The 21957-nt window shown below is 54.3% G+C and overlaps 3 protein-coding genes across 5 annotated transcripts in view; all 3 read left to right on the forward strand.

The window, feature by feature from the left end:
* The first annotated feature begins 110 nt into the window (after nucleotides 1-110).
* UBE4A (ubiquitination factor E4A) lies at nucleotides 111-9872 on the forward strand. Its single transcript, XM_064634820.1, has 19 exons — nucleotides 111-464; nucleotides 586-762; nucleotides 914-1026; nucleotides 1584-1736; nucleotides 1864-2023; nucleotides 2163-2365; nucleotides 2582-2773; nucleotides 3111-3444; nucleotides 3709-3835; nucleotides 4568-4875; nucleotides 5424-5556; nucleotides 6557-6744; nucleotides 6831-6931; nucleotides 7050-7163; nucleotides 7865-8039; nucleotides 8158-8338; nucleotides 8537-8684; nucleotides 8901-9058; nucleotides 9199-9872. The coding sequence occupies exons 1-19, from the start codon at nucleotides 341-343 to the stop codon at nucleotides 9335-9337; spliced, it is 3228 nt and encodes a 1075-aa protein (XP_064490890.1). The 5' UTR covers nucleotides 111-340; the 3' UTR covers nucleotides 9338-9872.
* Nucleotides 9873-9990: 118 nt separating this feature from the next.
* Nucleotides 9991-11214, forward strand: ATP5MG (ATP synthase membrane subunit g). Its single transcript, XM_064634851.1, has 3 exons — nucleotides 9991-10145; nucleotides 10334-10494; nucleotides 11038-11214. The coding sequence occupies exons 1-3, from the start codon at nucleotides 10082-10084 to the stop codon at nucleotides 11134-11136; spliced, it is 324 nt and encodes a 107-aa protein (XP_064490921.1). The 5' UTR covers nucleotides 9991-10081; the 3' UTR covers nucleotides 11137-11214.
* A 2082-nt stretch (nucleotides 11215-13296) lies between these two features.
* Nucleotides 13297-21957, forward strand: part of KMT2A (lysine methyltransferase 2A) — a 41518-nt gene continuing 32857 nt past the window's right edge. For 2 of the 3 annotated variants that reach the window (XM_064634797.1, XM_064634798.1), the window contains exons 1-2: nucleotides 13297-13641; nucleotides 21677-21746. In XM_064634797.1, coding sequence (XP_064490867.1) covers nucleotides 13312-13641; nucleotides 21677-21746 — 400 coding nt within the window. In that variant the 5' untranslated portion in view covers nucleotides 13297-13311. Of the gene's footprint in view, nucleotides 13642-13976; nucleotides 14025-21676; nucleotides 21747-21957 lie in introns of those variants that run through there. The other variant, XM_064634799.1, reaches the window with a different exon arrangement.

A 21957-nucleotide genomic window follows, 5' to 3' on the forward strand; every position in this document is an offset into this window, starting at 1 on the left:
GCCGCGAGGGGGCGCTGCTGCGCCACGAGGGCGCGCTGCCGCCCCGCCCGCACACTCTGTATCCTCTCATGCGTCACTTCCGGGGCGCCGAGTGTCGTCATTTCTGGTGCGACGCGGTGACGCGCAGCGCTCTCCGGCGGTGGCCGAGGTGGGATTTGGACGGGGCCGGGACAGGACCGGCGGGGCCGGAGCGGGGCCGGAGCGGGGCCGGGCCGGAACCAGAGCCCCCGCACCGAGCGGGACGGGCCCGCCACGACCGGGGGAGCGCACCCGAGCCCTGCCGGCGGCTCTCCCTTCAGCCCTGCCCCGGCCCCCCCGCATGGCGCGGCCCTGAGAGGAGATGACTGACCAGGAGAACAACAACAGCATCTCCAGCAATCCCTTCGCCGCCCTCTTCGGCTCCGTCGCGGCCGCCAAGCACTTCGCCGCCATCCAGAAACAGCAGCAGCTGCGGCAGCTGACAGGTGGGGGGCGAGGCTGTCCCCGGGCAGGGGCTTCCCCAGGCAGGGCTGTCCCTTGGGGAGGGGGCGAGGCTGCCCCAGGGACAGGGCTATCGCTCGGGACGCTGAGGGCTGTGCCGTGCAGGCGAGGAGACGTCCATCAGCCAGGATGACTCTGACAACAGCGTCTCCGAGAGCCTGGACGACTGCGACTACTCGGTGGCCGAGATCAGCCGCTCGTTCCGCTCGCAGCGGGAGCTCTGCGAGCAGCTCAACATCAACCACATGATCCAGAGGATCTTCCTCATCACCCTGGACAACAGTGAGCCTGGGAACCCCGCGGGTGGGCTGGCTCAGCCCTGACATGGGAGGGCACAGTGGGGAGGGGACACAGCTGGGGCTGTGCCAGAGGCAGGTCCTGCCTGCAGGGTCCCCATCCCTGTTAATGGAACGGGTCCCTCTGCCCTTTCCAGGCGACCCCAGCATGAAGAGCGGGAATGGGATCCCGGCGCGCTGCGTCTACCTGGAGGAAATGGCTGCGGACCTGGATGACCAGGACTGGCTGGACATGGACAACGTGGAGCAGGTGGGGCCCCCATCCTTCTGCAAGCTCTGGCCACAGGAGTTGAGTGTGATTCCCCACAGTGCACATGGGACACGTCCCAAATCCCTTCCCAAAGTCTAGCACGGAACTGCCTCTCGCAGCTTTGCTGGAAACGTCTGTGGGGTTTTTGGGGTATGAAGCTGAGAAAGGTGTAGAATTTGGGGAATCCAGACCTTCCTCCCAGAGGCTGCAGGGGTTTGCTGCCCTGCAGATCCACTGGGGGTGGGGAGGGGAACAAAAACCAAACAAAACTCAGTGATCAGTGTCCACACACATGCTTGGCTTTGTCTGTGGCCGTGTCAGCCATTCCTGATGAGGTTTTCAGTGGAAATGACTCCTGGTGGGGCTGCTGTTGCTCCATATGGGACTGGAGGATTTGCACAGGGTTCTCAGCCCAGCACTCCTCTACTTAGCAAGGGCTAGAGAGAACCCTTCCCAGCAGGAATCAATCAGCCTGTGTGGGGTGGGGCTCCCTTTTCTGGGGGGGGGGGGGATAGCTGGGGCTGTGTCAGTGTGCCCGTCTCTGCTCTGGTTTCCAGGCCCTGTTCACCCGCCTGCTGCTGCCGGAGCCCGGGAGCCACCTGATCCACATGACCTGTGCCAGCACCCAGAACCTCTCTGCCGACCGCGACGCCGGGGAGCGGCACATCCTGCGCTACCTCTATGCCTGCTTCCGCAGGGCACGGGAGGAGGTGGGCAGGGCAGGAGGGACCCTGCCGAGGGGGAGGGCAGCTCTGTCACCCGGCCCTGCGCTCCGGGGTGACCCAGCTGAGGGTGTAACAACCCGGGCCCCAGCACTGCCCCGTCCTCCCTGCACAGATCACCAAGGTTCCAGAGAACCTGCTGCCCTTCGCTGTGCGCTGCCGCAACCTGACGGTGTCCAACACCCGCACCGTGCTCCTCACCCCGGAGATCTATGTCAACCAGAATGTGTACGAGCAGCTGGTGGACCTGATGCTGGAGGCACTGAGGGGGGCACGTAAGTGTGGCCGAGCTGTGCTGCTGGCTCAGTGCTGCGAGGCTGCCCTGGGGCATGTGGAGTTGCCAAAAGGGAGGGCTGTGTTTGGGTCTGGCTGTTGTAGCATTGTGAGTAACAGCCTCGTGTCACACCCTGCCAGAGTTTGAAGACATGACAGAGTTCCTTGAGGAGGTCATAGAGGCCTTAACGATGGACGAGGAGGTGCGGACGTTCGGGGAGGTCATGGTTCCTGTGTTTGACATCCTGTTGGGGAGAATCAAGGACCTGGACCTCTGCCAGATCCTGCTGTACACATACCTCGATGTGCTCCTCTACTTCACAAAGCAGAAGGACATAGCCAAGGTGAGTGCCTCGCTCTGGGCAGGAGCCCCTCTGGGGAGCTCATTTAGCTCCTGAGTTATCCAGGACCTGCAGAGGCCAAACCAGCAGTACAACACCTGGTGTGTGTACTCCTACCCCTCTGCTCCTTTCTCATAGCCTGTCCCAAACCCATCAGTTTGTAGGTTTTTTTTACTGGGATTTTGTACAACTGTCAGCATGTCCCGACGTGTTCCCCAGGTTTTTGCAGGCTACATCCAGCCCAAGGATCCCAGCAATGGGCAGATGTATCAGAAGACTTTGCTTGGTGCCATTTTAAACATCTCCTGCTTGTTGAAGACCCCTGGCGTGGTGGAAAACCACGGCTACTTTCTGAATCCATCCCGATCCAGCCCACAGGAGATCAAAGTGCAGGAATCCAACATCCATCAGGTGAGTGAAGCAGGGCAGTACTGCTTCCCGCAATGTTTAGTGGCCTCTGGTTGCCTGAGGGTTCAAGACATGGTATCAGGGCTTGAATTCCACCACTGGCTCTGTAACAACCTGACTTGTTACTAGGCAAGTCCCAAAACTGCTTTGGAGTCTCCAGCTGGAACATGGGAATGGCTTTGCCAGCTGCCTCAGGTGTTTGTAATGCATGTCTTTGTGTTCTATCGAAGTCCTTGGCCTGAGCTTTGGGAAAAGGGTTGGGTGGCATTTGCGGAACAGACACCGGTGCCATAACTCAAGGTGCTAGACTCCCTCAACTGTATTCTGTTCCCTGTAACAGTTCATGGCCCAGTTCCATGAGAAGATCTACCAGATGCTGAAGAACCTGTTGCAGTTGTCTCCAGAGACAAAGCACAGGATTCTCTCCTGGCTGGGAAACTGCCTCCACGCGAATGCGGGCCGCACCAAAATTTGGGCTAACCAGATGCCAGAGATCTTCTTCCAGATGTATGCCTCAGATGCCTTCTTCCTCAACCTGGGGGCTGCCCTCCTGAAGCTGTGTCAGCCCTTCTGCAAACCCAAATCTCCGAGGCTGCTAACCTTCAACCCTACCTACTGTGCCCTGAAGGAGCTGAATGAAGAGGAGAGGAGGAGTAAGAACGTACACATGAAAGGTACAGCCAAACCTTGGGGAGCAGGGGAACGGGAAAGGGGATCTCCTCAGGTCCTCACCTCTCCCAGTAGTGCCCTCTTAATGGGCGCCAGTATAGGGAGAGTTACAGCTGTGATTAGAGAGGAGTAAGGAGAGAGCTGAATACAAATAAAGCACTGCCAGCATCACTGTGAGCCCTTTTGTGTCCTCAGCAGAGGCCGTCTCGAGCTCTTCTCTTATCAGCACTGCTGGGTAGGGCCTGACACAGAGCTGCTTTTCCTTCCAGGTTTGGAGAAAGAAACATGTTTGATCCCTGCTCTGAGTGAGCAAGAGCCGGAGTTTGCAAACAGTTACAACCTGGTGACAGAAAACCTGGTGCTCACACAGTACACCCTGCACTTGGGGTTTCACAGGTACCTGCTCTCAGTTCCCCCAGGGCTGTTTTCCACCTGTATTTGGCCATGGAAATTTTAGTAAATACTTATAATACAGAGTGGCCAATTGAGCTGCTGTTTGAACCTCAGCCTAACTGACTACTAAAAGACCCTTTGCTCACGGTCTTACAGACTCCTTGTTATTTATAGGCACCAACAGCCAAGTGCTGAGTGTCTGTGAGTTGCTCCATTCCTGTTCTCCTCAGGGAAGGGCCTCTGGCACCTCCCTTCTCTACTGGAGAGCAGCCTGATGGCAGGGCACCTGCCCATTGGGGGTGACCCAAACTGTCCCAGTAACTGGGCTGTGCACAAAGCAGGAATGGGAGGTGGCTGTCTGCTTCCAGGAAAGGATTTTCTGGACACCAGAACTCGCTATTTTGCCCAGCTTCCCTCTGCAAATCGTTGCCTGGATACTGTGAGGTCATGGCTGATCCAAGCAGAGTCCCCTTCTGGTTTATTCTCTAAATATAGAAATTGACAAAAAAGTTATTATGCAAGTGGCTCGTTGCTGGGAAACTGAACATGTGGGCTGGGGCGTGCTGGATCCCTGACTGTGACCCGAGGGAGCTCCACGCTGCAGAGAGCTCTGCCAGCTCCCCAGGCCACTCTGCAGGTGCCACAGTCCCTCAGTCTCTCACCAGCTTATGCATTGCTGAGGCAGGATGTCTGTCTGTCTTCTCAGGTCCTCCTTGCCTTTTTTTTCCTGTGCAGGTTGCACGATCAGATGGTAAAGATAAACCAAAGTCTTCACCGCCTTCAAGTGGCATGGCGAGAAGCTCAGCAGAGCTCCAGCCCTGCTGCTGACAGCCTCAGGGAGCAGTTTGAGCGCCTCATGACCATCTATCTCTCCACCAAGACGGCCATGACGGAGCCACAGATGCTGCAGAACTGCCTGAACCTGCAGGTGTCCATGGCAGTGCTGCTGGTGCAGCTGGCCATGGGGAACCACGGGACAGAGCCGCTGGAGCTGAGCTTCCCGCTGCCCGAGGTGGAGCACAGCGCGCTGGCCTACGTGCCAGGTGTGTCCTGCTGGGGATTGGTGCCACCACTGCTGTCCAGGAGCACTGGCAGAGCTGCCTGAGGAAGCACTTCTCTGTCAAGGGCAGGACACAGTGCTACAACCTTTGAAGAGGCTCACTCATAAAATTGGGGGCTGTTTGAGGGCCGTACTTAGGATAGTGAGGCTACTGACCTTTTAGAGGTCCTACTCGTCACCAAGTGGCAAAGTTTTCACCACGTACCACACTGATTTACTGTTCTATCCCTGCAAAATCATCCTTTCAGGGTCTGCTTTAGGATTGTTCCATTGGGGGTTGCTGTGTAACAGTGTGTGATCAGCAGACAGCTGCCAGGTTGACCCTGTAAGGAACTTGACTTCTGGGAGAGCTGAAGTGAATCCCAGGTGTTACAGATGTTGTCAGACTGGGCGTCCTTTGTGGGAGATTCTGATACAGCTCATTAGTTACTGAAACTTAATCATTATTAGAGTGGTGAGGGGAAAGTAGAGGGGAGGCTGGAAAAGGGCAGAACTGCCTGGGGAGGGCTCACCTACAATCTCTCTTTGCAGAGTTCTTTGCTGATAATTTGGGTGACTTCTTCATTTTCCTGCGGCGTTTTGCTGATGACATCTTGGAGACTTCAGCTGATTCCCTGGAGCACATCCTTCACTTTGTTACTGTTTTCATGGGTGATGTGGAGAGGTAGGTACAGCCCTAGCTGCAGCTCTGGGTATTCATTGCAGAACACCCAGGGGGAACAAGCAAGTGGAAATTGCAGAGCTGTTTTGAGGCTTGGTTTGTGCAGCCACGAGCAGGTCGATCCCTTTGGAAATGCTGAATTCTGCCCACAGAAGGCACAAAGGGGACAAAGCCCTGCCTGGAGGCCATGGGCTTTTGTGCAAGGTACACATGGGATTTGGGGCTTAAATATGTGTTTGGTAGTATGATGCAGGAGCCTCATCAGCTACAGCCATTTTGTACTTGCTAAAGGAAGTTCCTGTGATTGGTCTGTTGGGAGTGTCTCTATGATGTCCACTGAACAGAACTGAGTAGTTCTGTCGGTCTTCCTGACAAGATATCACCCTACACTCTGCATTTCTGCTGTTCATTTGTTTACACTCACGTGTGTAAACACAGCTCCTGGCAGCAGCAGGAGCAGCTGGAGGTTTCCCTTGGGTAGGCAGTTCTCGCTGTTCTGCTGTCCCTGGGAGATGGAGGCTGTAGTTCTTCCTGGCAGTGCCCTACGATGTCACCTGGGGCAGATGGTTTGGCTTCTGCCCCACAGGTGCAGCAGAGTTACACTGTGGCCTCAGTGTTTGGTGCTGGACAGCAGGCAAAGCACTTGGACTGGCAGGATAAATAGAGGGCAGGACCCTAGGCAGTAGGAAAGCAGCTGGGATGGTCAGTGAGGTTTGCCCAGGAGCTCCAGCTGATGAGCAGCCATGGGCTGTGAGCGGGAAAGCTGCTGTGGGAGGGTGGGAGCAGCAGCTTGGCTGTTCCCACACTCTCTGGCCTCTGCCTGAGATTTTACTGTGCCATTGAGTGCATGTGAGTGAGCTGCTGACCCAGAGCTGGCTTTACAGATGGTCTGCAGCAAGCAGGCACTCGAGCATGGATGGGCACAGCTCCTGGAATGATTCCTGAACAGCTCAGTTCCACACCCTAGCCCTCATGCCATCCTGGATTCACTTTCCTATTTCAGGATGAAAAATCCTCACCTGCGAGCCAAGCTGGCAGAGGTGTTGGAAGCTGTGATGCCTCACCTGGATCAGGCCCAGAACCCGCTGGTCTCCAGCGTGTTCCATCGCAAGCGGGTGTTCTGCTCCTACCAGCATGCTGCCCACCTGGCCGAGGCGCTCATCAAGGTCTTCGTGGACATCGAGTTCACAGGTAAGCACAGAAGGGGAAGAGTTGTGTTCCCTGTGGGACACCTGTGGGGGAATGTCCACTTGTAATGCTCTTTGGCTTGTGCCCAGGTGACCCACACCAGTTCGAACAGAAGTTCAACTATCGCCGTCCCATGTACCCCATCCTGAGGTACATGTGGGGCACCGACTCCTACCGGGAGAGCATAAAGGTGAGGCAAGAGGTGCACGTGTGTGTGTCTGTCTGTGTGTGCAGCACTGTATGGACCACGTGGGTCCATGTCCTGCCACTGGGACACACAAAATTCACTGTTTGCTCGCTCCTTGCAGGCTTTGGCTGATTATGCCTCAGAGAACCTGGAGGCAATGAACCCCCCTCTCTTCTTGCGCTTCCTTAACCTGCTCATGAATGATGCCATTTTCCTATTGGATGAAGCCATACAGGTAGGGTTGAGCTCCTGTGCCACCAGCATCACATAAACAAGTTCTCACTCCCCAGAGACGGCTGGGTGTGGTTTTGACCTCCAGAACAGGGTCAGCTCGCCTGGCCCTGCCTGGTGAATCTGTGTGGTAGACATTTGCAGGAAGCAATTCCAGGCTGGTGTGGTCAGTGCCCTGGGAGAAGGGGGGAAGGCAGGAGGAAAGGGGGCCTGGGGCCCTGCCTGTGGGTCACCCTTTCCTCCTTTGGGCTCAAGAGGCAGCTCAGAACCAAGAGGAGCAAAAGGGCTTTTTCAGATCCATCAGGAAGCATGCTGGAAAATCTGCCTGTTGCTAATCTGGACGAACTCGGGCTTTAAACGATCACTGTGGGTTTTGATTCTCAAATCCCCTTGGCCTTAGGATAAAACAGGTGTTTTATCCTAACAAAGGCCTTTTGTCTCCAAGCAGTTCTCCTTTGGGATTACAAGGCAAGTGCCAGGTGACCTCATGTCCCTGGTGTGCGATGGCTGTCTCTCACTCCTTTCAGAGCTGCTGTTGCTGCTAGAAAGGGCTTTTTTGGGGAGCTTTTACCTGCCCAAGAACTGATTGCCCTGAGGCCAGCAGTTAAGCTGGGTCATGTGGATGTTGCCTGTCTGATTTTGAGTGTTTATGGACCTCCTTGGCTTTGCCATCCAGCCAAGCCCCCTGGGTGTTCTGTTTTGCAGTACCTCAGCAAGATCAAAGTGCAGCAGATTGAGAAGGACCGGGGCGAGTGGGACAGCCTGTCCCCGGAGGCTCGCCGGGAGAAGGAGTCCAGCCTGCAGATGTTTGGGCAGCTGGCACGCTTCCACAACATCATGTCCAACGAAACCATCGGCACTCTGGCCTTCCTGACCTCAGGTAGGAAGAGTGGCCCCTCCTGCCTGCCAGGACCAGGAAAGGGTGGACAGGAACTTGGTTTCACAGTGATCGGAGCGGGATGGGATTGCTGTGAAGGAACTGTTGTTTTCCTTTCCAGAAATCAAGTCCCTGTTCGTGCATCCTTTCCTTGCTGAGCGCATCATCTCCATGCTCAACTACTTTCTGCAACACCTGGTTGGGCCTAAAATGGGAGCTTTGAAAGTGAAGGATTTCAGTGAGTTCGACTTCAAGCCACAGCAGCTCGTGTCTGATATCTGCACGATCTACCTAAACCTTGGGTAGGTGGTGACAGGGTGTGAGCCTGTGGGGTGGCAGTAGCCATCCTGGGGGTATTGGGGGAGAAATGCTTAGTTACACTCTAGCTTTCCTCTAGCTTTGAGTTTTTTGCTGTGGGAAAGCAGCTGCTGTAGGGACTGTTTTTCAGCCCTGTAAATATAGATTCTTAAACCTTTGCTGTCTTGTAACCTGTGGTGCAGGGATGAAGAAAACTTCTGTGCCACAGTCCCCAAGGACGGCCGCTCCTACTCACCGACACTCTTTGCCCAGACCGTGCGGGTTCTGAAGAAAATCAACAAGCCTGGCAACATGATAGTGTCTTTCAGTAACCTGGCTGAGAGGATCAAGGTGAGCACTGGAGGGAATTTAATGTACAAAAAAAGATGGAGCTGGTTCCCTGTGTCCTTTTCCCTCTGTGTATTGCTGTGGAGCTGGGTTTCTGGGAGTGGGGCTTTGTTCAGGTGGGGCAGCTGGGAGGGCAGGCTGCCCATACAGACTTGTGAGTGCTCCCTGGTTTTTAAAGAACGGGGAGGCCGAGTCCCTCAAAGCCCCTGTGCTCCCCAGTCTCTTGCAGACAGGCAGCAGCAGGAAGAGGAGACGTATGCAGACGCCTGCGATGAATTCCTGGATCCCATCATGAGCACGCTGATGTCAGACCCCGTGATCCTGCCTTCCTCCCGCGTCACCGTGGACCGCTCGACTATAGCCCGACACCTCCTCAGGTGCGCGGCACAGCCCTCCTGCTTGATACTTGTGGGGATCTATTTCACTTATCCAGTGACTTTTCCTGGCCTATCTCCCTCTTTTTTTATCTTTAACGCCAGGAGTGTCCAAATAATCTCGTCAATGCTTTGTCTTTCAGTGATCAGACGGATCCTTTCAATCGGAGCCCACTCACTATGGACCAGATCAGACCAAACACAGAGCTAAAAGAGAAGATCCAGCAGTGGCTTGCAGAGAGGAAAAAGCAGAAGGAGGAGCTGGAAGACACGCTGAACTGAAAACCTTGATCTTGTTCCCAGCCCTCCCTTCACAGGCAAGATCAATGCCATGCAGGGGAAATGGCTGGAGCTGCCACCCTGACGACGACCACATTTAGTGCATTGCCACCACCTATCGAGTCTCTCCTTGGACCTTCCCTTCCAACCCCTGTTCTCTCTTTTCCTGTTAAGACTCACTGTTTAAGACTGAGACTTTCCACTGCACTACAGCTTTGAGCCTCTGCCTCGGGGCAAGACCACAGCCTCTTCTTCATGGCCTGGTGCCCCAGCCTTCTATTACCTGTTCTTTGTGTTGGCCACGTTCTTTTCCAGTGACACCAAACGCCTCCCTCTGTTCTTTTCTGTGTTTAAACTGTAACCATCCGTTCACTACCTGAAAGTGATGCCTCCAGCTGCCCCCAGGGTAGGACATGGGGAGGGACTGGAAGGGGACTGTTCACCACCTTGTAAAGGCCAGGGGTGTAGAAGGGTGTACTTCCCAAGTGATCATTGGGAACGGCAGGCGTTGGAAATAAAACATAGAGATGATCTTAAAGCTAGTGGTTGAGGTCTGGCAGCGCCGGGAGCTGTAGACAGGGACTGGGTCGCGAGTGGGGCGGTGCCGGCCCGGGCGGGTCTCGAACCCGCGGCCCCGGCGCCGCCCCGCCCCGTCCCGCCCCGCTCACGTGGTGCGGGGTCCTTGGCGCGGGCTGCCCGCGGCGCTCGCCGGGCGCGGTGACCGGCGGTGACATTGAGCGCGCAGCGATGGCCAAGGCCGCGCAGGGGCTCGTGCAGCGACTCGTGCAGCGCGGGCCGGAGCTGCTCGGCGGTGAGGGACCGGGAGCGGGGACGGGAGCGGGGAACGGGCCGGGGGCGGCGGGGAGCGCGGTTGGGGAGCGGGGCTGCGGGAGGCGGGGGCCGGGCCTGGGGAGGCGCCGCGAGCTCCCGCCGTTGGGAAAACACCGTTCCCTCTCTCCCATGTCCTCTCTTGTGTCCCCTCCGTGTCCCCTCCCGCAGCCGCCGTGACCTACTCGAAGCCGCGCCTGGCCACGTTCTGGCGCTATGCCAAGGTGGAGCTGGTCCCGCCGACCCCCGCCGAGATCCCCCGCGCCATCGACGGCATGAAGGGGCTGGTCCGGGCCTTCCAGAGCGGCCGCCTGGCCCAGCTCACCGTCAAGGTACCGCCGGGGCCGGGGAGCCCCAGCCAGAGCCTCCTAGCCGCCCTGGTATCGGCCTAGGAAGCAGTGCGGCCGTTGTCAATGACACCCGAAGCTGAAGGAATTCAGGGGCCGAGAGTTTAAAGTGTTTTATTTGTCGGCTTTGCCTTAACTCTTCCCTGCCCGGACCAGGCTGTGCTTGCCCTCCTCGGGCCCCCAGTTGTCTCTCCCAGAGAAGGGAGTATCCGTAGGCAGCTGGATCAGCCGTGTCATTGGTTGGCTTTGAAATTAATGTGCTTCCCATGTGTATGGGCTCTGATTCTTGAAAGGGCTGTGAAAACCCACAAACGACAGCTGACGCTGTGCTGGGTGTTGTACAAGATCTCTGTGGCCTGGTGTGTTGAGGGGTGGCTGAACACAGCAAACATTCTGCTCCATTCCTGGGTTTTTGCCTTGAGAACTCCTGAAGTCCCAGCCCTGCTGGAGGGCATGGATGTGGCTGTGGGAGCAAGGGAGGAGCTGTTGTGGGAGTCTGGGATCTGACCAGTGCCTGTTTGCTTTCAGGAAGCTCTGAGGAACGGCCTAGTGGCCACAGAGGTGCTGATGTGGTTTTACATCGGGGAGATCATCGGCAAGCGCGGCATCATCGGGTACGATGTGTGAACACCCACCTGGCCGGTGCCATCAGCGTTGCTGCGCCGGGTCTGTCACGGGGTCTGCCACAATAAAGCCAGAAGCCCATGTTGAGCGGTCGTGGTCCATGTCTGGCACCCTGAGGGCCAGTCCCAAGGGCACCAGAGCTGCCTTAGTGACACCACTGTTGGTCACCACAGCTCTGCTCACTCTGGGGCACCCACTGTGCCCCGGCCATGACGCTGGGGGAGGCCTGAGACCTCAAATTCAAATGGAGAGTGCAAAAGAAAATGTTCCATTTTTTCCTGAACGTACTCCCCATCAGCTAGTGGGAACCGAGGAGAAATGCCTGTGCTTTGTAGCTATCAAAAGCAATCTCCGTGGCTTATTCCAGAGGGAGTGTAGCATGGTTACAGGGGGCTCTGCTGGTCTGGGATCTGACTGGTGGAGTGGAAGCCTGTGAAGGTAAGCAGAGCTTTGCTGCATGTGTCACCTCAGCTCCCCACCAGCCGGAGGTTGAGCTGCCCAGGGTTTCACTACCTTGCTCATTGTCAGCCAGCTCTTGTAGAGGTCTGTACAAATCCTGGTGAGTCGCCTGCACTATAACACATTTCAGAAAGTAATTTGTAGTTCTCTGAAGCCAGCAGATGGTTTGGATGGGACCTCACTGATTTTATTGTCTTGGGAGATGGTTTCTAATCAGTATTGCTCCTTGTTGATGCTATCATCTCAGCTGCTCCTTGGCTCCTCTAGGCCTTTTGTTGTGCACACCAGTGACCCTGATGTCTCTAGGGTGACTGTGCCAGGAGCATGTCATTTACTGCTCTCCCTACAGCAGAACTGACCTTCTCAGGACTTCATTCCAGCAGGAAGAAGCCTTGTGCCCTGCTGAGAGGGAGTGCAGGTGATCTGACATTCCTTAGGTGACCAGGAGGTTGGTGTAGAATCAATGAATGGAAAGCTTTAGCTTTGTTTTTGGTTTTGTTTTTTGGGTTTTTTTTTGTTAAAAAGAAGGTTACTGTCCCAGCTCTGAGTCATAACCACTTATAGGTCATCTCCGTGCCGTAGATGGGAAAACTGAGGCTCAATGAACTCCCCAGGCTTCCACAAGGGAGCCTGCAACAGCAGCAGCAACAGGACCTGTGCTTCCAGCCCCCTGCCCAGCCTGGGTTCTGCGCTCTCTTCTCCCACCAGCCTGGCCAGGGCACCACAACTGCCTGGCACGGCCTGACAGCAGCAGCCCTGGAGGGGTCTTTATACCTGCTGGTGTCCTGCCTCTGCCAGGGACAAACAGCCTCCCTCCCGTCCTCGGTCCCTCCCTGCCCTCATCTGACGGACTTCCAAGGAAAATGGGTATTTTATGTTCCCAAGCAGAGGGTTTTACACCCGATCCGTGCGTTTGCAGCGCTGTTTTCAGGGAATACATCGGGCAGTTGCTGTACAGGAGGGGCTGCCAGCCCGGTGCCATCGCCGTCACCTCCCTCCCGGGGGTGGCACCCGGCGGGACGCGGCACCGGCCGGGCGCGGGGCCGCAGGTAGGGCATGGCCGGGGCCAGGAGGGTGGGGCGGAGCCTCCTGCCCGCGGTCCCACAGCTCGGAGCCGCGGTGCCCCGCAGGGAGCGGCTCCTCCCGGGCTCGGGCCGCCGCGATGTCCCGGGCGGGCTCCGGTGGGTCCGGCGGCGCGGGGCCTGCGGGTGATGCCATGCCGGCCCGGGGACGCGCCCCGCGCTGCCCCGCGCCCCGCATATGGCCCTGCGCTATGCAGGGGGCAGGCGGAGCCGCCTATTCGTATACGCTGTCCCGGGCGCCGGCGGCTCACGCTCCCGCTCGGCATCGCTGAGGGGGTTATGCCGGCTTCTTGCGGCGTGGTTATACGGCAGGCAGGTTCCGGGGTTCGCCCACGAGGAGCCCCGCGCCTGCATGCCCCTGCGAGCTATGAGGGGTCGCGGCGGCCGGAGGCTGCGCTATCCAGGACGGGGGGCCGCGCTGTGTCTCGGGCCCGGGGCCCTGTATATCGCCCAGCGTTATGCCGGGATCGCACTGCTTGAGCATGGCTTATTCAGGTGCTCGGGCGGCGGGATGGCGGAGCCCCGCAATCTGCATTGCGCCCGCCGTTATGCAGCGCCTCCGCGGGCCGGCGAGGCGATATGCAGGGCGCGGGGCGCGGCCCGGCCCCGCTCTCTGGCTCGTCGCCTCTCAGTAAAGATGGCGCACAGCGGTCGGTGGCGCTTCCCCGCCCGGCCCGGCAGCGGCGGCTGGGGCCGCCGCGGCCCGGGGGGGTCCCGCCTGCGGGTGCCGGCCGTGCACAGCCTGCGGCCCGCCGAGCCCGCTGCGGCGCCGGCGGCGGCGGGCGAGGGTGAGCGCGGCGGCCCGTGCTCCGGCGGGGCGGCGGGAAGCGGCGGAGGCGGGGCAGCGCCGGGCCCCGCGGCCGCGGCCGGTCCTGGCTTCGACGCGGCGCTCCAGGTCTCGGCCGCCATCGGCATCAACCTGCGGCGGTTCCGCGCGGCCTGCGGGGCCGAGGCGGGCAGCGGAGAGGTGAGAGGGTCGGCGGGGCGGGGGCGGGGGCGGGGGGGGCGCGGCGGGCGGGCGGGTCCCGGGCGCAGCATCCCCGGCGGCGGCGGCGGCCCGAGCACACCCGGGCACACCCACCCAGCCCTGCCCGCACAGCCCGCCCGCCGCCGGACACACCTCCCGCGCCCCGCACAAAGGGCGCGCCCCGCGGGGGGGGCGGCGGGACCTGGCGGGCGGGGGTCGATGCCAGTCCCGCTCCCGGTCCCGCCGCCCCCGCGGTCCCTCCCCGCGCACGCGACTTGCCGCCGGTGCGTCCTCCCCGCCGCCGCCTCCATTATCCGCCTCCCGCCGCTCCCGCGGCGGGGCGGGATGGGATGCGGAGCGCGCATCCCGCCGCCGGGAGCGAGGTAGGATGGATGGGGCCGCGGGGCTCCCCGTGCGGAGGATGCTCGGCGGGGTGACGCGTCCTTCCTCGGGCTCGACCGCTCGGAGGGCCGCGCTGTCAGCCCCTCCTGCGGGCCCGGCGGTGGGCGCCGCGCACCGGCTCTCCTCCTCCTCCTCCTCTTCCTCCTCCTCTTCCTCCTCCTCCCTTTCGCTGCCGTGGATGCCCAGGCGGAGCCCGGGGCGGCGGGCCCGGTGCGAGGCCGTTTGCTGGCACACGGAGCGCTGGCTCTCCTTTTTTATCTTTTTTCTTTTTTTTTTTTTTTTTTCTGAGTTGCTCTTCTTCCTGCCTTCATTTTTATTTTTTTTTTAAGGCTTGCTAAGGCAGCCGGAGCGGGAGTCTGACAACAACCCATCTATTGACAGAACAGGGAAGACATGATGGGGGTGTGTTACTTACTACGAGCTGCAGCGATGTTTTGCATCGCTCGCTGGCTGCGTCCTTGCGCCGCCGGCAAGAGAATTCCCTGGGTCCTTTGTAGCAGGAGGGGTCTGTGGGGTTTTGAAGGGTCAGTGCTGTCTCTTCTTCTCCAGGCAGGGTGTCAGTTGCAGGGTGGGTGAACATATCTTTGTCTCTATTTTGTCCATTTAAAGAGCAGTTGCTTTCCTTTTCCATCGCTGGCCGAAGCAGAGTTTATTATTTATACGGTTTTCCCGTGTCTTTCCGGCTTCGTTTTGGCATTTTCTGTTGGGTGCCATGAAGTGGAGCTCTTCGCTCGCGGCTGAGCTGGAGGAATTCCTGGGCTGCAGAGCAGCAGCTCCCGCGGTGCGGGAGGGACGGGGTTGTGTTTGCACGGGCAGAGCTGAGCGTGGGGACAGTCCTCCCCTCACCTGCACGGACTTTGGGGTGTGGCTCGCACTGCCCTCTCATTAACACCGGCACCTCAGGGGCTGTGCTTTGGGATAATTGTCCGTGTTGCTGTTTGAAGTAGACATGGCTCAATGGAATTCACCGAGTCCTCTGGGAAGCAGTTAATATCTCACCAGCACTAGTTCAGGGGCAGAAATGACTGAGATCTGGCTAACCAGGCTGACCACAGACTTAACAACCGGGGAGGTTTGCATGTGGGGGAAGGCAAGTTGCTTTGTTTCTTTTTTTTTCTTTTTTTTTTTTTTCTAAGATGACATTGGTCTGTGGTTTGTTTGTTTAATTTCAATTGTCTTAAAGTTTATTTTTGCATTTCAAAAAAGCTCCAAAACATATTTGAGATATATTTGTGAGTTTGGCCTTTAGGGCATTTTTGCATTAAAATAAAATAGCTTGCATGCATTCTAGGCGTGGCAGCTGTTGAGCACAGGGTCTCTTGGATCTTAAGAACTCTGCTTCTTACATCACTTTTCTATTTAGCTTGTAAAAACTTCTGTCTAATAACATTGCATACAGTGGAAAGTAATGATAAACATTGCTTTGTGGCTTGGTGTCTGTAAGTTGAGCTGTACCTGACCCCTTATGAGCCAGGCAAGGGCAGACCCCAGGTGCTTTCCCTCACTCTGGATTTACAGCATGTGCTGGCGCTCTGAGGTGTACTCAGAGAGCAGACCCTCACAAATATTCAGATTAAGTTAACTCAGTTGGTTCCTCTCCTTTGGTGATACTTAAGAAACAAAGCATTTTTGCATCAAAGGATGTAGTTCTTCTGGCCAATGAGTTTCTCTGCACTTATCGTGGTCCTAGTGAAGAACACACAGATGCTGCTGGTCACCAGAAGCTGTAGCACAAGCTTTTCTGTCCTGCAGTACAAGTTCTCCGTGGGAGTGGGAGTAGGGTTGTGAAAAGAGCTCTGGCACATGTAGGAAATCAGCACGTGAGTGCCAGCAGTGGTCTCTCTAGAGGACAGGGCAGCTGTGTGCAGTGTGGGAACCCATGTGGAACCCACTCTGGGCAGAGATGTTCTACTAGAAGGGGGCTTTCAGAAGTCCCCTTTGTAGTAGGGCTCACCATGGCCTTTCAATAACTGCCTGGTGCTCACACTGTTCACTTCCACAAGGTTGAGGGTCTTACCTGAACCAGGCTAGTTACAGTCTTCAGCTGGGTGGACATTCCGCATCAGGAATAAACTTGGAGCAATTGCTTGGAGGTCAGGAGCTGGTGGGGATTAGAGGAAATACTCTGTTATCTTTTCATGTACAACTTCTCCTCTCTGCTTTTTTTTTTTCTTTTGGACCTCATTCCCATGTGCACAGGCACCTGTTGAATTTGGGCATTACCATCAAAGATTGATGGTAAAATGTTGAAGTCCAGAACAAGTATTAGACTCAGTCTTTCCCTTGTCTCCTTAGCCATTTTATGGTACATAGCAGACTTTATTTCTCGTTTAAAAGGTACCTGAATTCTGGGGTGTCAGGGCATTCTCCCCAGGTTCAGGTCACTTTGTACAAATTCTTGTCTTCTGCTGTAGCTCAGTGTTGTGCTGAGTTATCTTGAAACCAGCTCGTGTTAAAGGAGCGACATTCTGATACCCGATTTTAGCACCACGAGAGTTGCCAGTGGGACTTTTTGCACAGTGGAGCTATAACTGCTTGAACAGCAGGGTTTGTACTGTGCACTGGCCCTTCAGCACTGAGTGAGTGGTGCTGTAGGAATAAGGAAAACTGGGTTGTGTTTTTTTGATTCGTTATGTCAATATTTGGTATAAAAGAAGCATAAATGTAGTTGTTAAATATCTGGTCTTTCAGTCAATTCAGAGCTTCCTGCACATCCCTGAAGTAAAATTTGCACTGGCTGAAAGTTGCAGGTGCCCAAGGTTTGCAGTGGGATGTGGTGGTGATGGTGGTGCCTCTGGTAGCACTATTGTAATTATATGTGGGCACAATCTTCTACCAGTTGTGGATGTTTGCTGATGGCTGGTTTTTTTGCAAATGGCACTAGATCCATGTGCTGGGCGGAAGGAGCAGCTTCCATGCTGCCAGCACAGTCATGCCTGAGCTGGAAGTATGAATTTCTTTCCTCCATGGGCATTAAAATTCTGTTTGTCTCAGAATTTCCTCTCCTAGTGTTATGTTGATCAGTTACTATAAAGCTGCCCGAGTGTTTAATGTGTGAGGTGGAGGTGTAGAGCCCTGCCTGCCACTGGTACCATGGTTGCTGTACATGCACATGGTGAGGGAGATGCAGGCCTGAGAGATAGAGGCTCCTTCATGCATTGTTCCCTTCCTGAAGACTCTAGTGCTCCTTTGTCAGATGTGTGTAAATAAAAGTATATTTTAAGCATCCTGGGGATGTTCCCATTGTTGTGCAGTGCTCCAAACCCTCAGAGGACCAGTTTGGGGAAGTTTGTTAGGAATTTGGGAAGCTGTTTTGGAGTGGAAGGTGGTCCCATTGGCAGGAGTGGTGGGCAGGTAGGGCAGGTTCAGAGCAGCAGCAGTGCACTGATCGGTTTGTTCCAGGGGCTTTTCGGCATTGCGCTTCCTTCAGCTGGAAAGCTCCCGGGACAGACTCGCAACAGTGTTTCACTACCTGCTTCCTCTGTTGGCATGGAGCCTGAACTGCGGGTTTTACCAGCATCTCATTGGAGGAAACAAGGGAAGAGACTGGGGGACGCCTGGGGTCAGTGGTTCTTCACTTCTCAGGGATAGCACAGAATTCCCAGAGAGGGGTTTACTGTTCCCTCAGAGCTGAGCTGAAGCATAGTTTGACTTAAATAATATTTCTTTAGGAAATACATTTCTTTAGGAGCGAAAGATGAGTTTGCTACTACAAAAGACTTTTTTTAATGCATCAGTACAGCAGCTCTAGGCTTTTCTCTCACTATCTCCAAGCTGAATCTTTCTAGGTGATGGTTTGACTGACCCTCTTCCTTGAAAGCTTGTTGTGACCAGCATGAGAGTGTTTCAGGTGCTCTAATAAGCATTCCTCTGTGTTCAGAGGAGCATAATTCAGAATTTCTCATCCAGGATGGAACCTGGACTCTATGGAAGGTAAGGACCAGTTGTGTTGTTAGTGGGCTGCTGATGTAAGTTAGTCTGGTCTCCTGCTTGCAGCTTGACTAGAGAGTGAGACTGGCTGTACTGTTACTTCCTAACACTGAATATTTTCATTTTCCTTCTAGCAAGCTGGCAAGACAGATCTGTACGCTCAGTAATACTGTCAGAACAGGTGCTCTCTGAGCCTCAGCCTTGTAAAGAGCAACATGCACTTTCAAATTCTAAAATTAGGTGTCATCCAAGGGGCTCCAGAAGCTGCAGTCCTAATCACAGTTGTATTGCTGTGCGTGATTCCCGAGGGTATGGCTGCAGCATTGTAGTTTGGGGGTTGTCATGTGGGGGTGACCCAGCCAGGAGTTCTCCTGTGCTCTCAGGATGTGGTCTGTAGGTTGTTGCTGCTCTGAGGGGAAGCCCCAGCCAAGTCTGGGCATCATTCTTGGTCTGAGCTTTTGTTGAATTAACAATGAAAGGATGAGTGGACCCTCATCTGAGTCCATGCATAATGGTCACCCCAGGTGCTCTGCTGCTTATTATTAAAGTTGCATCACAAGCTGTGGCTCGGGAAGCATCTCCCTGAACTCCCAGGTGACTCCACTCCTCTCCCAAGACCAGCACAGAGTGCACGCAGTGTTTGTCTCTAATTGCCAACTTCCAAGGGTGTTTACTCTGCTGAGTCTGGTAGATATTGTGCTGTAGTTACTAAGCAGGCATCTGAATGAGCTTCTAAAAATAGCTTATCCCTTTACAAGAAGGTGAGGTGCTGCCTAATTGGGGCCAAACCCAGGATGAGGAATGGGAAGAGAAGTATAGGTCAAGTGAATCTATTGTAAAATTAAATAAACCTTTTCAGGTACTGATTGGATTAGCTGCATTGCTGGCTTAATGCTGGTGACAGTCCTGTGCAACTTCACAGATCTGTAGTAGTATGTGTTATACTGTTATTCCTCAGACAGAGCTCGGAACTTCAGTCAGTACCTGTAGAGTAGTTTCTCGTTTGAAGGTGGATTTTCCTCCAAGATCTTTACTTGGAAATTCTTTGAAAAGTAATTTTACTCAAAAGTGTTGTGATAGACATTTGCTTGCAACTTCTCTGTTCTTTAGTAGCTGGGGAGAAGCCTTTCTTCATCTGCTCACAACTCTGAGGTTGAACCCAGGTGGGATAGTGTAATGTTTGAGTCAGAGATGTACATGTAAGCTTTGCTGCCCAGAGAGATTGTCCTATGTATGCCTGGTTAGGCTTCATGTGTTGCACGAGGCACACCTTCCCATGTCCTTGTATATATAATAATTTTTTGTACTGCGTTATCCTTTTTCAGGTAAATGAGGTCATGTTCAAAATCATTATGTTTTTTAATCACTCTCCATCTGTCATGTTTATAGTCACTTCTAAAAAAATAGAGGGAAGCTGTTCCTGCCTTGTTTGCCTCAAAGCTGCATTTTGACATGTGATGGCCAACTGGATGGGTTAGCTTGGCAAACACATAGTGGTACTTAGTGGCTTTCTTGATCTCTGACAGGTCACAAGGCTGCTTTCTCAGGTAGTGACAGTGACTGCTTAGAGGTCATCTATACACTCATGAATGTCACTGAACAAGATAACACAGGTGATGCTTTGGTCATGCTACTTGTGGTTGTAAATGAAGCCAAAGTGATTGTTTTGTGGAGGGAGCCTTTTTCCTGTAGACAATTCTGGTGGCTGCTTGATAGGCCGTGGGGAAAAAGTTATCATTCCCAGACTGTCAGGCCAAAGCCAGAATTAATGTATCCCATTGGAAAAGTAAGGTAACAGGGCTCAGTTTGAAAATAATGCCAGTTCTAGTCTGTGGATTATGACTGGCAATTGTCAAAAATGTGGCAAGTACTGATTTAGAAGTCACAGATAAAATAAATAATGACTGTAGGACCCAGAATAACAAGATGAAGAAAAGATCCATGGCAGCCACAGGAACTTGGAGGCCGGTGCAAGTCAGGAAATTGCACGGGGTGAGCGGCTGCTCCCTTTGCATTTCCAAACCTGACTGTTCTTAGAGTGCTTGTTGTTTCTCTGCGTGCCTTCTCAGCGTTGAGAGCATTCAGCCCGCACCTGTCTCCGCTGGCAGCCCTCCCTTTGTCGGGGCTGGGACCCTTTCCCTGGCTGCGCCCACGCAGGCAGCAGCACAGCAGCAGTGTTTACATCCTGCAGCGAGCCCACGTGCTCGGGAGCGGCAGGCAGGCGTGACAGCCGCTGATCCGCAGTGTTGGGAGCGGGCAGCCCTGCTCCCGCAGCTGCTCTGCTCCGCTTGCATTGCTGCAGGATGGAAGTTGGGAAGCGGTAGCTTCTCCCTTTCGGGAAATGTCCTTCAGGGGTTCTGCGTGATGCCGGGTGCCTCAGGCAGAAGCAATGCCTTTTGGCATGATTTTGTTTCTTCTATGTTGCTGTATCATTGCTTTTTCCGGTTTCCTTGGCATCACTGCTGCAAGTGCAGAGAGCAGATAGGCAGCAGGGATGTGAGGAGGGGCAGGGCCACCCCCTCCTTCAGCAGCGTGTTCGGGTGATGGCTTCCAGTGATTAACTGCAGCCCGAGGGGGTACGTGTTGTATTTGACTGGCCAGAGCAGTTATCTGCATTGAGAACCTGGATAGTTGCCTGGTCAGAACACTTAGTGTATTTGAATTGTTTATGCTGGAGCTCATCAGACAGAAACCAGGCAGAAAATTTTGAGAAATAGTTTGATCTAAAGCCTTGCTGCTTTTCATCACATCACAACTCTCCTATAGACACAGGTGTGGGTCTCAGTGTGTGTGGTTCAATTTCTTTAAAACCAGACTGTGGTTTCAGTAGCTCAGATGCTCTTTATTGGTCTGTCCTGGAAGTAGGTGAAGTGGAAATTCCATGTAAAAAACAGGAGGCAGAACATGAGGGAACAATGTTACTTCTTTGCACAGTTCACCTTCACCCTTCACAGTGTTGCCCCTTTTCACTTCCAGGATACTGTTCTCACAGTGCCTGCCCTTCTCAAAGCTCAGCATGTGGCCACATCACACAGTGCTCTGAAGGGAAGAGCCAACATAAATACTTGAGGTGAAAATAGGAAAGGTGTAACGACATACAAAAAAAAAAAAAAGTGTCACTACACATTTGGGTGGCAGATGAAAGGGACTGACCTTTAAGAGACTCCCTGATGCACCTGCCCTATGTAGACAGGGAGGCTCATACCTCTGTCAGAGGGAAGAGCTTCACAGCATAAGTCATGTTTTCATCTCTCCTAAAGATCAAATCTGAAGTGAAGTAAAAAGAGAGGCTATACACGAGTTAGCAGGAAGTTGAGCTATGTTTGTACTAGAATAATAAACACGGAAACACTTCTTTTGCTGAAGTATGTCTTTAGGGTGGTTTGAATAATAGCTTACAGGAGCAGAGCTTTGTGGTTTGATAGGAGCAGCAGATTTTATACATTAAGGATTTTTTTCTGTGTATATTTCTCCTTTGTTTCACCGTAACTCTTTTTGATTGTTCCATAGCTGTAAACTGTAGCTGCTGTGTATATCAAAGTTGTTTTTCCTTTTTTAGCAATTGTTTGTTAGAAGAACAAATGCCAGTATCTTCTTTGGGGAAGGAAAATCCTCTAGAATCCTTTTGTGTTTTGATCACAGGGAAGTTCTTTGTAATGTTATCATCCATGTCCTCAAACTTCCATCTGTTTTCTCATTGCAGGATGAACAGTTTTTAGGTTTTGGTTCAGATGAAGAAGTCAAAGTACGAAGTCCCACCAGGTCCCCCACAGGTAAGTTCAAGTTGCAGGATTGGGTGTTGACTTTCCGTTTTCCTTTGTGATGGCTTTGCTGAGCTTCTTCTGTTTGTTCCATCAAATCTCATTCACCATAAAAGCCACCCCAGTCTCTGGATTTAACGCAGTTAAGTGTTGGACTCTGTATGTCTGATCTGTAAAGGAACAGAGAAACTTTGAGAAAAAGAATTATACTGATGAGACCAGT

The sequence above is a fragment of the Pseudopipra pipra genome, chromosome 23 (genome assembly GCF_036250125.1).
Source record: "Pseudopipra pipra isolate bDixPip1 chromosome 23, bDixPip1.hap1, whole genome shotgun sequence".
NCBI lineage: Eukaryota > Metazoa > Chordata > Aves > Passeriformes > Pipridae > Pseudopipra > Pseudopipra pipra.

Coding starts and splice junctions, on each gene's coding strand:
- UBE4A (XM_064634820.1), top strand. CDS start 341: ATGACTGACCAGGAGAACAACAACAGCATCTCCAGCAATCCCTTCGCC. Junction 2,366..2,581: donor AGCAGAAGGACATAGCCAAG/GTGAGTGCCTCG, acceptor CGTGTTCCCCAG/GTTTTTGCAGGCTACATCCA. Junction 8,040..8,157: donor TCTGGCCTTCCTGACCTCAG/GTAGGAAGAGTG, acceptor TTTCCTTTCCAG/AAATCAAGTCCCTGTTCGTG.
- ATP5MG (XM_064634851.1), top strand. CDS start 10,082: ATGGCCAAGGCCGCGCAGGGGCTCGTGCAGCGACTCGTGCAGCGCGGG. Junction 10,146..10,333: donor CGGGCCGGAGCTGCTCGGCG/GTGAGGGACCGG, acceptor CCCCTCCCGCAG/CCGCCGTGACCTACTCGAAG. Junction 10,495..11,037: donor TGGCCCAGCTCACCGTCAAG/GTACCGCCGGGG, acceptor GTTTGCTTTCAG/GAAGCTCTGAGGAACGGCCT.